We start from the raw sequence: 16,192 nt of genomic DNA, 5'->3' as shown, positions 1-16,192 counted from the left end.
CGCAGCCCGAGCCGCTCGCCCGCCGGGTGCCAGGACCCCGGCTGCTGGGAGGCTGCCGCCCCTTCGCTCGTGGTCCCGAGCCCCCCGGGGCCACGGGCGCCCCGCGGGTAGGAGGTCCTCTGCACATTCCATGGGAGCATTTCTGCTTTCCCCAGAAGTTTTGGGGGGGGGGTCCGTGGCACTTGGCGGGATCTGTCAACAGCCGCCCCCTGGCGTGACCCCCGCCCCGGTAACAAGGTGTGAGGCTGCCTGTGTGTGTGGTGACTTTCCCATGAGAAAACGTGTGTGGCGTGCTCCTGGGTGTCCAGTCCTGCCTGTCATGCCTCTTGACAGAACTTGATCATGGCCTTGAGCAGACCTGCAAAGTTGGCCCTTCTCTAGTGCAGGTAGATTGCCCCCAAGTGATGAAATTGTGCGTCCCTGAAATGTTTGCTGCCGCCTGGAATTGGTACTCAGGGCGAGCACCAGCTGTTTACCTGCTTGTTGCGGGTCGCAGGTGAAATGCATTTGTCAGACGCTGCGCACACAGTGGGAGGGAGAAGCACAGCTCCCCCAGGTGCTCCTGCAGGGTCTGAAGGTTCTTTGTGACTGGCGATGGGGTAATGGGCCTGCGTGTATCCTGGACTGAAGATTTAACTTACGCTACTGCAACTATTTCTACAAAGAGACAAATTACGTTATTTACTCAGTGTTCTGACCTCCTTCTTTTAAAGTAAGCCCTGGCCTTCCCTGTCCCAGAGAAAGGGAAGGACGCCCCAGCAGGAAAGTGAAGAGAGTAAGTTAGTTTTTTTTGTCTGAGCTTCCAGCGCCTCAGTCCTGGCGACTGAGCAGTCTCCCCGTGCTTATTGTGACTACACACATTGGAGAGATGACTTGAGAACCTAACCCTCAGGTCTCAGGTGAGATAAGGGTAACATTCAACGGTGCTGAACTCAGATACAGTTTCTCTTTCTTAAATTGCATAATTCGGAACTAGCACAGGCAAAGGGCACTTCATTATGCAGGAGGAGACATTCAGATGCCGAAACATGGAGACTCTAGGGGGAAGGTTTTACAATACACAGAAGTCCAGGTTACAATGCTAATAGCATTTTAGGATGAATTAAGAAAGTGCTGTCAAAGCAGATTAATTTCCCCTTCCCACTGCCAGTCCCAGTATCAGAAACTGCTCTTAATTAGGTTGTGGGTCAGTTACTTTGTGTATTAGGAATCATTTCTTATGTGGACTCAATTTTAATTGACCCTTGTCTTCCTGGCTATTCCTAATTGGAGAAACTCCCAAATATAAAGCTTCTGCTGCTTGGCAAGGGGCAACAGGCCGCACCTTTTCATGAAGGGTTTAATGGTGGTTGTATTCAAGAGGCTGACTGAAAGGTTGGCACCAGCCTTATTTGACTTAGGAAAGGACAGGCAACTGCTAATACCATTTATGCTGTTTCTTCAGATGATTCTCTGCATTTTACATAGTGTTGATCTATAGTGACATGACTTAACGATTTTTAAATGTTATCCAAAACAGCTGCCACATTTTACAACTGAGGAAACAGACCAAGAATAGTTGAGTTCCGGGTGCAAAATCAGTTAGCGGCAGAGTTAGGAGTTGGATCCAGATATCCATGATCTAGTGCTCCTCATGATGCCTTTATAGAAACAATATATTACTTACATTTTCTGAAGAAGCTGCTTCCATGGACAGAAATTATATTGTGAGAGACAACTGCAGTACCTCTTTCTTTCCTCTAGTCTTCTAAGGAGCTTGATGATTTAAGTTCAGGAGTAGGCAGAGAGATTACTGAAGCTGAAACAGCTATGATGTGGTGACAGTTTTGAATGAGTTGATAATCCCTGACAGCTCTCGGTGAGAACTGCATTTAATGCAGTTATGTCATACCTTAGTTTTCACACCATGTTAGGCATGTTCTCATTTTATGTCCAGTCTAATAGTCCCAAAGATATATATTATCAACCTGCTTTTACTGGTAAGGAGAGTGAACTAGGTCACAAGTTATCAAAATCTAACTTCATGGTTAGTGTTCTTTTTTACATCACACTTAAAATAATTGTTGCTAAATATGTGACAGAATATAGAATTGGAAATCACTGAGGACCAGTGCTCAACATACTTGGGTTCTGGTTGAGAGCCTTTTCTTGAATTACTGTTTTTTCTCTCTTTTTCTTCTTCTCTGGACATTTGTTTAATGATATACTCAGTGGTGGTGACATTCATATGTATCCCACAATGCTCTTGAGTAGGTATGCAAGACATTTTATAAATGCCTCCTTGTTAAAAGCAATTTGAGCTCTTAGGAATGGTGTCATCTGAAAAGAAATGTTTAAATTTTAAGTTTTTAAGCATGAATGACACTTACCGAATTCCCTGATTTTACAGTTGAAGAAACTGAAGCCCAAATTGGTTTATATTTATACAGAATAATTGCATATATCTAACTAGAACCCAGATGTCTAGACACCTGGTTCAGTGCCCTTTCCAGGATAGCACTCAACTATTAGGAATTCCTAAAAAAATGATTTAAAGCAAAAGATATATATATATATATATATATATATATATATTTATTTATTTATTTATATTTATATATTTATATATATTTAAGTTTTAGATCTTTGAATGAATTTCGCTGGAGATATCTCTTTGAACATTTATTCATATCCTACTTCATCATTACTGATGAAGAGTCCAAATTAACAGTCTTTAAAACCAATTATTGAATAATAACTTTTATCATTTGTTATCAGAATCCCACTGGTCTTAATTTGGGGAATGATAGAACATATTTGACAAATGGATGCTTTTGTCATTTTTAATTGGCCAAGTAGGAAAGTTGATACTTGAGTTAAATTCAGGAGACAGGAAAACGTAGAATGAGAGGATAGAAGAGAATTTTAGCACTCATTTTACTCTTTGTACTGGACCTTCATATTTCCTAGTTAGACAGTGGCAGAGCTTAAGATAGAATTTAGACCACTTAGAATTGAAGGTCAGATAAAGAGTTTCTCAGACAAGGAAAAAGTACCACCAAACCATTATTACATGAAATGTTGAAGAAGAAATAAAAGATAAAAAATATGAACAAAAAAATGGCAATACATGCATATTTACCAACAATTGAATCTAAAAATCAAAATAAATGAACAGGGAATCTAATGAACAAAATAAACTGATGAGTAAAATAGAACCAGAGACACAGAAACATGGAACATGGAATCTCAGAGGGAAGGGGAAGGGGAACCAGGAAGAGATTAACCAAAGAATTTATATTAATACATGTATTACCAATGGACACAGACAATAGGGTGGTGAAGGGCTGGGTGGGGTGGGAACCAGTTGGAAGGAGGCAATTGGGAGATTAGGGGGAATATCTGTAATATTCTCAACAATAAAGGATTTAAAAAAAGATCTTAGCTCTTCTGACTCCTACTTTATGCACTTTTCACTGAGCAACATTATTTCAAAACACCCCTAAGAATATTTCCTTTTCCCCCTCTAACATCGGTGTCTAGTCTGGTTTTGGGCATTGCTTACAGCTTGAATTTGTGCCAGGCAAGACTGGAAAATGAGGTAGGGAGACAGGGAGAGTGTTTGTTCTAGAGCTGAGGAGCCCTATTCTTTGGCCTACCCAGACAGGTCAGATTTGGTCAAAGACTATTCTGGGACTCGACATTACTGTGTCCTACACGATGATTCTGGAACCATCTGTGGGTTGGCCTACATTGGAAAATTTCTGTGGGATGTGGGTGGGGTCCTGGGGTATTTTTCTCCTAACACTCAAGGCTTTGAGGTGCATCCAACAAGATCTGCCAAGCCACTGAGATGGAGAACATTCATCTAAGACTAAAATTTGGCTCAGTTTGAAACTGCCTTACTTTGTTGAGCTGTTTGTGTAGTGCCTTTAAAACATAATTTTCAAACTCATTTCAGGACTTTTGTCTTTTATGAGAAATGAAAATTTCAATTGCTGCACAAACTTTTATGTATGGGACTTCTTAGTGAGGCAAATGAACTTTTAAAATAAGATGCAATTGTTTTATTTATGAAATAACTTATTTTTGATCAATTAAAACAGGAATCCTCTTACAGAACTGTGCAATGTTGTCAGCTGTTAATGCTCATATTTATAAATAGGTCATCTTTGTTTGAAAAGCATACAAGGTTTTCTAACTCCAAATCTTCCCAGCCACAGTATTCTACATTAAGTAGAACTGTCAAAGATAAAACAGAATCAAAATGATTGACTAGACTGAATGTTAACCCTTTCCTGTAACATTAGTTAATAATAATATCTCTTTACATCTTCATACTTATTTGTTTTAAATTGTTATTAAAAAAATATTGTAATACCCTTCTAGGTAGGGAAGAGTTTAAACCATTGATGATACTTTCTAAATACCCCATGAGGCCTATACTAGTAACTATATACCTGATTACTACCTTATGGAAAACTATTTATGTGTTTGTGAATGGCAGACTCAGTGAACAGACTGTGTTTGGGTTGCAGGTGGCGTGCATTAGAAATATTTATCTAAAGTAATTGTTTATTATAAATGACTGTTAGGTAACTTTTATTTATCTGAAATGCTGAACAAAATATACTCTCTTTAATTTTTTTACTAGCAATAGTATGTTTATCACTTTATTTTTCTCCTCTTGAATTTTAACATTTTTATGGCCCAATTCATTTAGATATTTTTCTAGAATGAGTCACATTACTATACAACATCTGGTCTTCATTCTGTGGAATGACTTTTTCTTTCCTCTGGTCAAACCCTGTAAGTTATAACATTGCTTAGTTAATGGAACACTCTGGTTGTTTCCGGCTTTTATCGATAGCTTTGGTCCAGTGATCAGTTACTAATATTCTAACAATCAATTTTTTAGCAGCACCGATATCCAAGTGTATCAGACCAGATTCAGAATTGGGTCTCTCCTGATAACCTTCAGCCTTTAATCTCCTCCCCAAATGTGAAGACTGGCATGGTCCTTCGAATCAGAGGAAGTGTTTACTAATAAAAAAAAAAAAATACTGTAATAAATCATAAGCATGAATCCTTATTTTCAAATAGCAAAGTTAGCTTAGAAATAGGATGACCATATGTCCCAGTTTACCCAGGACAATCCTGAATCATACCTGTAGAGTTCATTTGTCATATTACAGTGAAGTCATATGTAGTAGTTTGTCAATTATGTATAACGATGGAGAGGAAAACATGACATGAGTAGTTTAAAGTCATTTGCTTTGGTAAATTATTGAGTAGTTTTTACTTAACTGATTGTATGGAGACACCACTTATGTGCTACTTTAAGTTCCAGTGTTTACATCTCTTAGACAACCACTGCTGCTGCAGTAGGTTCTACAGAAACTTCGAACCATTGCAGCTTGACAGCATGTCTCTTGCCATGCAGGACAGTAGTTAATGTATAAATCCTTCTCCTTTTGTCCTTTAGACAAGAAGCTCTGAATCACATTTCATATGCTTTGCTGAAAAGATTGAGCAATAATCACCTAACAATATACATTTCTTATTGTAAAGTATATCACAGCAAGGTATGGGGTTACATGGGGACATGAGCTTCCATGTCCTTGACTCTTCCAGGACTTGCTCCATGCTCTCTAATAACTTCCAGTAGTTGGATGTCTTACTAGTTAGAGTTAATTATTATGTCTATTGAGTATAAAACTTTGTTGTAAGAGATCTTTAAAAAATCATTAAAATTAATTAGATTGAATCATTGACTGTTGAATATTAGGAACAAAACCACATGACTTGGTTTCTTGTTATTTTTTATTTCATCCAATTTAAGTCATCATGCTTTTTAAATGGATTTGTACTACCTCTAAGTTGTTGTCCTACATGTAATAGGAAAATACAATGTTTAATAAACTAGTGTGTTAGGTTTCTTTTTCATGATGAGATAAAAATATTTACATTTGTGTGCATTTTACACATCACCTTTCAGAATTATTTCTAACTTGTCCTTGTATTTTGTTTTTTAGTGAAAATGTTCTCTTTGGAATGGGAAATCCTCTTCTCGACATCAGTGCTGTAGTGGATAAGGATTTCCTTGATAAGTAAGTATTAAGCTCTTATATGTACTACGTGAAACATATTTAAAGAGAAACTGATGAAAACTCTATAGAATTAAATTTACTGTGTAACACCTTCAATTGGAGAAAAACTCAGGTAATTTAAACCTGTTTGCAGGTGTACTATCGTTATTTACTGAGTACTCGACCACAATTTTCCCTGGGAAAACTTGGTACATTGTTAATTCCTATTGCTATTTCCATTTAAACTTTATTTTTTTATTCTTTGTGAGGAAGAGGTATATATGATTTATTTAATGATTTAGTTCCCAATTTTCAAAATTAAAAATTCCCCAAAGTTAATTGTCAGTGGAGCATTTCACCCCCAAACAGCAGAATATATATTCTTTTTAAGTGCACATTGAATATTTTCTATGATAGAACACATGTTAGGCTACAAAACAAGTCTCAATAAATTTAAGAAGATTGAAATCATATCAAGCATCTTCTTTTACAAAAAGGGTCTGAAATTAGAAATCAATCACAAGGAAAAACTGAAAAATACGAAGACATGGAGACTACCGTAAATAACATGTTACTAAACAATGAACGGGATAACAACGAGATCAAGGAAGAAATAAAAAGCTACCCTGAAACATGAAAATGAGAACACAACAGCCCCAAACCTCTGGGACACAGTGAAAGCAGTTTTAAGAGGAAAATTCATAGCATTACAGTCATACCTCAGGGAACAAGAAGAATCTCAAATAAACAACCTAACCTTAACACTTAAAGAAACTAGAAAAAGAACAAGAAACAAATTCTAAAGTGAGTAGAAGAAAGGAAATAATAAAAAATAGAGTAGAACTAAATGTAATAGAGTCCAAAGAAACAATTCAAAAGATCAATGAAATTAAGAGCTAGTTTTTTGAAAAGAAACGAAATTGGCAAATCTTTAACCAGAGTCATCAAGAAAAATTGAGTGAGGACCCAAATAAATAAAATCATAAATGAAAGAGGAGCAGTAAAACCAAAACCACAGAAATACAAAGGATTGTAAGAAAATAACTGCAAACATTTATATGCCAACAAATTGGACAATCTGAATGAAAAGGATAAATTCCTAGAAACATACAATCTTCCAAAACTAAATTAGGAAGAATAAAAGGATCTGACTAGACGGATTATAACTAGTGAAATTGAAGCAGTAATAAAAAAAACAAAAAACAAAAAACTCCCAACAAATGAAAAATCTTAGACTGGATGGCTTCACAGGCAAATTTTACCAAACATTCAAAGAAGTAACTCCTCTCCTAAAACTATTCCAGAAAATTCAAAAGGAGGGAAGACTCTTGAGGTCATTTTATAAGGCCAGCATTATCTTAATTCCAAAACCAGATAAAGATATGATAAAGAAAAAATTATAGGCCAGTATCCCTGATGAACACAAATTCTAAAATCCTAAACAAAATGCTAATAAACCAGATCCAGCAATACATTAAAAAGATCGTATACCATGATCAAGTGGGATTTATTCTGGGAGTGCAAGGTTGTTGTATATAAATCAGTAAACATGATATATCACATAAACAAAATGGAGGGGAAAAAATCACATGATCATATCAATAGATGGAGAAAAAGTATTTTACAAAATCCAGCACCCATTTTTGATAGAAACCTTCGACATAGTGGATATAGAAGGAATATCCATCGTTCTCAATGGGCAAAAACTAAAAGCATTTCCTTTGAGATGAGGAACAAGACAGGGACGGCCACTCTTATTCAACTGATAAGTAAATTCAGTAAAATAACAATCTACACTAATAAAAGAGTAAGATACAAATTGACTATCTTCACAAACATCCACAGCCAATTAGGAATGTGTATGCAGATTAACCCAATAAAGATGGTGGGTTAATTTGCATACGCTGCTGTGAGTGGCTGGGGGCGGGTGGGATGTTTGCATCATTGCCATGGCGATGATGCAGGCAGTCTGCACTGCCCCAGCCTCTGGGCCTCTGGGCAGCGTGGGAAGGTGGAAAGGCGGCTCTGGGCTGGAGCAAAGGTGGAAAAGCAGCTCCAATCGTAGTGAAAGCAGTGCCAACAGGTAGGGGAAGGAAGGCCCATTCTTGCACGAATCTTCATGCATTGGGCCTCTAGGATAGTTAATACTGTAATAACTATCTATGGTGTCAGATGGGTGCCACTCTCTGTAAAGGACATCACTCTGTAAAGGCTATGATTGTCTAACCATCATTCTGTGCACCTGAAACTAAAACAAATAATATTGAATGTATACTGTAATTGCAAAATGAAATAAAAAAGAATGAAGCCAAGACAAAAAGAATATATAGTGTATGAATCTATTTATGAGACTATAGGAAATTCAATTTAATCTGTACAGTAATAAAACAGATAATTGGTTTCACATGCATTGACCAGGATGTGGTGGAGGTTGGGAAGGAGAGATTTCAGAGGGACAGTTGGAAGCTCTTAGGGGTGTGTTCCTTATCTTGATTATGTGATGATTTCATGAGCATATACATGTTTTCAAACTTTAAATATATACAGTTTTTTAACTCAAAGCTTTATAAATAAAAAAGAAAATCAGTTGAACTTGAGTTCATGGATTTGAAGTTTGCTTAGTGTGAGATTTTTTTTCCAGAAGTCAACTAATTAATGGTCACTATTTTATTTTATTAAAATTAATAGAGGCCCAGTGCATGAATTTGTGCACCTGTAGGGTCTCTCTGTCTGGCCTGTAGGATCGGGCTGAAACTGGCTCTCTGACAACCCCCGAGGAGTCCTGGATTACGAGAGGTCAGGCCCAGGAACCCCACCGGTGCACAATCATTCAAGGCCGAGGAGGGATGTGGGAGGTTGGCCAGCTGGGAAGGGACCGTGGGAGGGCTCCAGACCATGTCTGGCCTTTCTTGCTCAGTCCCAATTGGCCGGACCCCAGGAGCAAGCTAATCTACCAGTTGTAGCATCTGCCCCCTGGTGATCAGTGCACATCATAGCAACTGGTCAACCAGTTGACTGTCTGCCCCCTGGTGGTCAATGCATGTCATAGTGAGCAGTTGAGTGGCCTTAGCATATCATTAGCATATTGTAATTTGATTGGTTGAATGGATAACCAGACACTTTGCATATCAGGCTTTTTTGTTTTTAAACCTATTTTATTGATTTTTTTACAGAGAGGAAGGGAGAGGGATAGAGAGCTAGAAACATTGATGAGAGAGAAACATCCACCAGCTGCCTCCTGCACGCCCGGGACCGGGAATGGGCCCGCAACCAATGTACATGCCCCTGACCGGAATCAAACCTGGAGCCTTCCAGTCCGCAGACTGACGCTCTATCCACTGAGCCAAACCGGTTTTGGTGCATATTAGGCTTTTATTATATATGATTTATTAAATTTATTCAGGTGACCTTGGTTAATAGGATTATATAAGTTTCAAGTGTACATTTCTATGATTCGAGATCTGTATATTGCATTATGTGCCCACAACCCAAAGTCAAGCCATCTTTCATCACAATATATTATGCCTTTTCCACCTCCACCTCCGCATACCCCCCCTCCCTAGCCCCTTTCCTCTGGTAACCACCGCACTGCTGTCTGTGTTCAGAGTTTCAGTTTTATATCCCACATATGAGTGAAATCATATGGTTTTTAGTTTTTCTGACTGATTTCACTTAGCATAATATTCTCAAGTTCCATCCATGTTTTGCAAATGGCAGTATTTCGTCTTTTCTTATGGCTGAGTAATACTCCCATTATCACATTTTTTGTTGTTGTTAATCCTCACCTGGTAATATTTTCCCATTGATTTTAGAGAGTGTAAGGGAGGGGAGAGACACACAGAGAGAAACATTGATGTGAGAGAAACATCCATTGGTTGCCTTCCACATGAGCAGGTCTGAGGATCAAGCCTGCAACTGAAATATGTGCCCTTTTGACCAGAATTGAACCCGGGACCCTTCAGTTCGTGGGCCCATGATCTATTTATTGAGCTGAACCGGCTGAGGCTATACCACATTTTCTTGATCTGACCCTCTATTGAAGGATACTTTGAGTTGTCTCCACATCTTGGCCTCCATGAGTAATGCTGCAATGAACTGAGGGGTGCATATATCTTTGTGAATACATGTTTTTGAGTTTTTTGTTGTTTTTTTTTTTTTAAACTTCACTGGAGGGGTATGTTTTTATTGATTTTTAGAGAGAGGAAGGAATAGAGAGAAAAACATTGATTGGTTGCCTCCCATATGCACCCCGATGGGGAGTTAAACTCGCAACCTTTTGGTGAACAGAATGACGCTCCAACCACCTGAGCCACCTGGCCAGGCCCACGTTTTTGTGTTTTTCAGGTAAGTATTCAGAAGAGAGGTTGCTGGGTCATAAAGTAACTCTAGTAATTTTTTGAGGAACCACCAGACTGTTTCCCATAGTGGTTGTACCAGTTCACATTCCCACCAGCAGTGACTGAGGGTTCCCTTTGCTCCACAACTTCTGCAACACTATTACTTGCCTTATTGATAATAGCTATTCTAACAGGTGTGAGGTGGTATCTCATTGTAGTTTTGATTTGCATTTCCCTAATAGCCAATGAAGTTGATCATCTTTTCCTATATCTGTTGGCCGTTTGTATGTCTTCTTGGGAGACATCTGTTCAGGTCTGGATCATTCCTGTCCATTTTAATTGGGTTGTTTGGTGTTGAGTTTTATGAGTTCTTTATATATTTTGGATGTTAAACTTTAAAAATCAAATACCATATAAAAATACAAAGAGAAAGTACAAAATTTGAAATACTATGCTATGTAACTAGTGTTACTATTTTGATAAAATATTATGATGTGTAACTAGTGTTACTATAGTAACCTAGAGATATATGTCTGTGTTTATGGGATATTATCAAAATAGTAACCTAGAGATACATGTTTGTGTTTATGGGATAATACTATGTTTAGTCTTAGGTAATTTATTTTCATTCTACACTATGTTTTGGATGTTTATTTTTAAAAGTTCATGCAAATGTGATCAGAATGATTATGATCTGGCAGCTGTGTGCTCACACTACTGGGCACTTAAGTAGTTTCTTTGTTTTATTAGCTGCTGATCCTGAAGTGGCCAACTGAAATTCTATTTTTTTTGGGGGGGGGAGGGTAGATTTTTAACTTTTAACTATGATTTTTACATTTATTACTTGCAGATTAAAAAGCACACTTTTGCATCCTATTTAAAAAAGGTAGATATTTTCCTTAAATTTCTAACATTTCTTCCAGAATATGCTTGAAAATGTTTCCTATTATTTCAATAAATCAAGTTTAGTTTACATCCCAGGCCATGTTTAGATAACTGTTTTGCATTTGAATTCTATGAATTATCCAGGAATGGTTTGCTAGGTTCTATAAAAAACGAATTAAATATATAGTTATTAATAGCTTACACTATAAGAATGAGTTAACTATTGAAATACTTCTGATAGAATATTTCTTGTTTTGATTCTTTTTAAAAAATGTATTTGCCATTTCTGATAGAAAATTATCAATATAACACTAGTACTAGTTAAAAAGTAAACTAGTACTCAAGGTTTTTAAAGGAAAAATGTTGATCCTTTGCTGCATCTTCTACCTCTGCCCTTGCATTTATCCCATTCCCCATAAGAGCTGTTTTTCCAGAAGTAACCATTTTAAATTTCTATTAGCTTTTTTACCCTGGTATCCAAATAATATACTTAAACATATTGCTATGGTGTGACTTTCATAAAGGTGATTGATTGGAGAGGCAAAGGATAGAGTTCTTTAATGTAAGGAGAGGGTACAATAACATGATTCCATTAGGATGACTTCCAGATGAGAGGACAAAACAGCACTTTGTGTGGAACAGCACACTTGGTCTTCAAGCCCCTATGGGATGAGATCACCGAAACTGGGTAATGGTAGAGATAGTTCCCTCTGGCCTTCTGAGAACTTTGCTTTTGCCATTCTTACGAGGATTTTTTATATTCTCTTTATGATTTTTGAGTTTCTGATTACTTACCTTCTTACTGACCAGGTTCTAGTAACTGGTAAAACCCCCTGATCATTCCCGAATGTTTGCTGTGAGATTTGGTGAATTGAAGGTTAATTTTCCATGTCTACCATCCACCTCACATTCTTAAACTCAGGGCAGTCTGAGTATCTGTGTAGTTTTTCTTGTCAATTTTAGATATTATATATTGACTACCTATTTTGATACCTAAAAATTTAGCTCTCTTTTACCTACTACCACCTCTTCTTCATCTTTCCCATCTATCTAATAAAAGAGTAATATGTAAATTAAGCATCACTCGGCTACACCCACAAGTCATGCCCACCAGCCAATCAAGAGTGAATCCTATCTAATATAAAGAGTAATATGCAAATTAACCATCACTCTGCTACACCTATAAGCCATGCCCGCCAGCCAATCAGGAGAAAATATGCAAATAAACCCAACTAAGATGGCTGCAGCCACAGAAAGGAGGAGGGAGTCTTGGGTTTCCCCGGCGATGGAGGAAGCCAAGCTTTCTGCACACCCTGGCCAGCCCAGGCCTCCACTTGAGGCTACAAAGTTTCAATTATAGAAGATACATAAATCCCAACAGAAATGGCTGCCACCATGGAGCAAACAGAAGGCTTGGCTCCACTCCAGGCTACAAAGTTTCAATTGTAGAAGACAAATAAACCCCAGATACCAGGGCCTCCGCTTGAGTAGCCAGGGGGTGTGGCCCGCCTGCAAACCACAGGCCCCTCGCCCAGGCCGCTCCATGCCCCAAGGGAACCTTCACCCTGATCTGGGACATCCTTCAGGCAAACCAACTGGCCCCCACCAGTGCACTAGGCCTCCATCCTATCTAATAAAAGAGTAATATGCAGATTGACCATCATTCCAACACACAATATGGCTGCCCCCATGTGGTCAAAGATCCTGCCCCATGTGGACACAAGATGGCCAACAGGGGAGGGCAGTTGGGAGGGACCAGGACTGCAAGGGAGGGCAGTTGTGGGTGACCAAGCTGGCAGAGGAGGGAAGTTGGGGGCGACCAGGCCTGCAGGGAAGGGCATTTTGAGGTGACCAGGCCTCCAGGGGAAGGCCGTTAGGGGCAAACAAGCTGGCAAGAGAGCAGTTAGGCATCAATCAGGCTGGCAGGGGAGTGGTTGGGGGTGATCAGGCTGGCAGGTAGAAGCAGTTAGGGGCAATCAGGAAGGCAGGCAGGCGAGTAGTTGGGAGCCAGCAGTCCTGGATTGTGAGAGGGATGTCCCAGATTGGGGAGGGTGTAGGCTAGGCTGAGGGATACCCCTCCCTGTCTCCCTGCCCCCCCCCCGCATGAATTTTGTGCACTGGTCTCTAGTGTGTATATGTGTGTGTGTATGTGTGTATGTATGTATGTGTGTGTGTGTGTGTGTGTGTGTGTGTGTGTGTGTATATATATATATATATATATATATATATATATATATATGTGACTAATATGCTGTGTCCTACCGTCTGCTTGGTTGCTATGATGTACACTGACCACCAGGGGGCAGATGCTCAGCGCAGGGGCTGCTGAGCTGCAATGGCTTGTCAGTGGCAGTTCTTGAGTGACACACCCTGAAACCAGAGAGGAGGGAGCCCAATTCCTTGTGGGGCTTTGTGATTCTACCTTCGACTGTGTGTTGTGTTGTTGCTGGGGCATTGTCGGCCCCGGATCTGGTTCACTGCACACTTGCATTTGCATTCCACACCCTGTATAACAACTACTTTACAGAGTGCCCTCTCACACTCTGGGACTTCTTGGGGGATGTAGAGAGCCATTTTCGGCCCAATCCTGCAGGCCATGCCGGGGACCCCACCTGCCGGAGGGACCCCACTCCGCAGACACCAGGGAGCGACCGCGGGAGGATGGCTCCAGGGTGTGTCTGGTCCATCTCATCCAGTCCTGCCTCGACGGCCTTAATTAATTTTCTTTTAACGAGCACCGGGTCACTAGTATTACTTACTACATTAAAACAAGTCATTAATCACTTGTGAATGAAATTGTGGACTGTGATTACTTATGTAGATTTTTGTTTTCCTTACAGTTACTTATTGCATCCTCTGTTCATTTGCACCATTTTCTATATGGATTCAAATTTTCAAAGCCACTCTCTAAATCTGTCACCTGCCTTTCTTCTTCATCCCCGTTCTCTGTTCTTCGAAATCAACAAGTCTGTCATCCTCTTTTCCTCAGGTGACCTCCCTTCTAGGGCTCTCTGTTTTTGTGCTCTAAATGGAACTGTTTGTGCTGTTACACTTACATCAGCCTTCCTGGAACTTTATTTTGACTTTCTCCTGTTTGGATCTCTTGTGTCATGTGTCTCATATCTTCTTTACTGGTTTCTTGTTGGTGTGTGTAGTATACCCTTCAGTAGCATCCTAAGAAAAATAGTGCATGAGTATATATGGCACACTTTCCCCCCCTTCAATCCTCCCCCCCAACACACACACACACACACACACACACACACACACACACACACCCCTTATTGCTTGGTTAGTATAGAGTTTTCTTTGAAAGCTTGTGTCATTGTCTGCCAGCATGGAACACATCTTGTCACTTTGTATATCATCAGTTTTTTGTTTCGTGTTTTTTCTCTGTAGAAGCTTTAATATCTTTTTTTTTTTTTGTCCTTGCTTTTAGTAAATTGTTATGTCACATTTGTTCTTGTGCTATGAGTATAGTTTTTTTCCTCTTGTCTGTCTATACATATTAAGAGATAGTTTTGTTTGATTTTTGAAGGTTTTTCTCCTGTTGCCAGCTTTATCTCTTTTCGGTGAATTGCTTTTTTTCTGATTGTTTATTGTGGGGTCTTTCTTATTCACAATGGAGACTTTCCTCCAATATTTAAGGTGACCTTTGAATTGTCACATGTAAGGCTAAAATGTTAAAAAGTTCATTCCACCTAGCTGGTTCGGTTTAGTGGATAGAGTGTCTGCCTGAAGACTGAAGGGTCCGAGGTTCGATTCTGGTTAAGGACACATGCCCAGGTTGTGGGCTCGATCCCCAGTAGGGGGCATGCAGGAGGCAGCTGATTAATGATTCACTCTCATCATTGATGTTTCTATATATATATATCTCTCTCCTTCCTCTCTGAAATCAATAAAAATATGTTCAAAAAAAGTTCATTCCACTTATTTGCATGAGAATAAGATAAAGTGTAAGAGAATATGTTTTAAACTCTTAACAGTCATGAGAGGGTAGGGTGGCTAGAATGGGTACTTCTATTTCCACATTTTATAATATTTAAGATTTTTGTAACAATACTGAATTGCTTTTATAAATTTTAAAAATGCCTTAATAAATTTATCGCTTACTGTGTAATAATAATTATCTATTGCTGAGTAACACTTTACCCAAAAACTTGGCTGCTTAAAATAAACATTTAGTGTCTCTCACAGCTTCTGATTGTCAGAAAGTAGAGTGTGGCATAGCTGATGGTTCTGGGTTAGCGTCTTTAAGTTGCCGCAGTCTGTTGGCCAGGGTGGCCATCATTTCAAGGCCCAACTGTGGTGATGGGTTTGCTTCCAAGCTCACTCATACTGTTTGTTGGCTGGCCTCTGTTTCTCAATAATTCCTGGACTGAGTCCTCAGTTTCTTTTGTTTTTTGTTTTTGTTTTTATCTCCGTGGCTCCTCTGTGTCCTAAAAACGTGATAGTGGTTTGCTGCATTGCCAGTCATTTGAGCGAGTGAAAGAGAGTAAATTTTTCTGGATAGAAGCTGCAGTCATTTTTATAACCAAATCTTGGAGGTGACATGCTATAGGCTTGCTACTGTTCATACCCTGTGTGATGAGAGAGGGCAGTGCTCTGGATGTGAGAAATGGAGGCAGGCGTCTTTGGGGGCCGTAGGACAGACTGTGATAGCCAACCTCCAAGATAGCCCCCCGTGACCTCCTCCTGGTGTTCTCCTCCCACTCCACCAAGGCTGATGTGTCTAACCAGTGACAAATGGCAGAAGTGAGGGTATGCTGCTGTAGAGGTTTGGTTGTAAAAGACTGTCTTCGTCTGTGGGTGTTCTTTCACTTGTTCGTGTATTTGCTCTTTCTCTATCTCTTTATCGCCTTTTGTGTTACTCATTCTGGGAGAAGCTAACTGCCATGTCTT

At 39.3% G+C, this 16,192-nt stretch overlaps 1 protein-coding gene across 2 annotated transcripts in view; it reads left to right on the top strand.

The window, feature by feature from the left end:
- Positions 1 to 16,192, top strand: part of ADK (adenosine kinase) — a 430,010-nt gene that overhangs the window by 29,259 nt on the left and 384,559 nt on the right. For both annotated transcript variants that reach the window (XM_084904889.1, XM_084904890.1), the window contains exon 2: positions 6,015 to 6,089. In XM_084904889.1, the coding sequence (XP_084761015.1) occupies positions 6,015 to 6,089 (75 nt within the window). The remainder of the gene's footprint in view (positions 1 to 6,014; positions 6,090 to 16,192) is intronic.

The sequence above is a fragment of the Pipistrellus hanaki genome (genome assembly GCF_964339955.1).
Source record: "Pipistrellus hanaki genome assembly, chromosome: 14".
NCBI classification, from domain to species: Eukaryota; Metazoa; Chordata; class Mammalia; order Chiroptera; family Vespertilionidae; genus Pipistrellus; species Pipistrellus hanaki.
The sequence above is the reverse complement of the archived record's forward strand: the minus strand, read 5'-3'. Positions and strand labels throughout refer to the sequence as shown.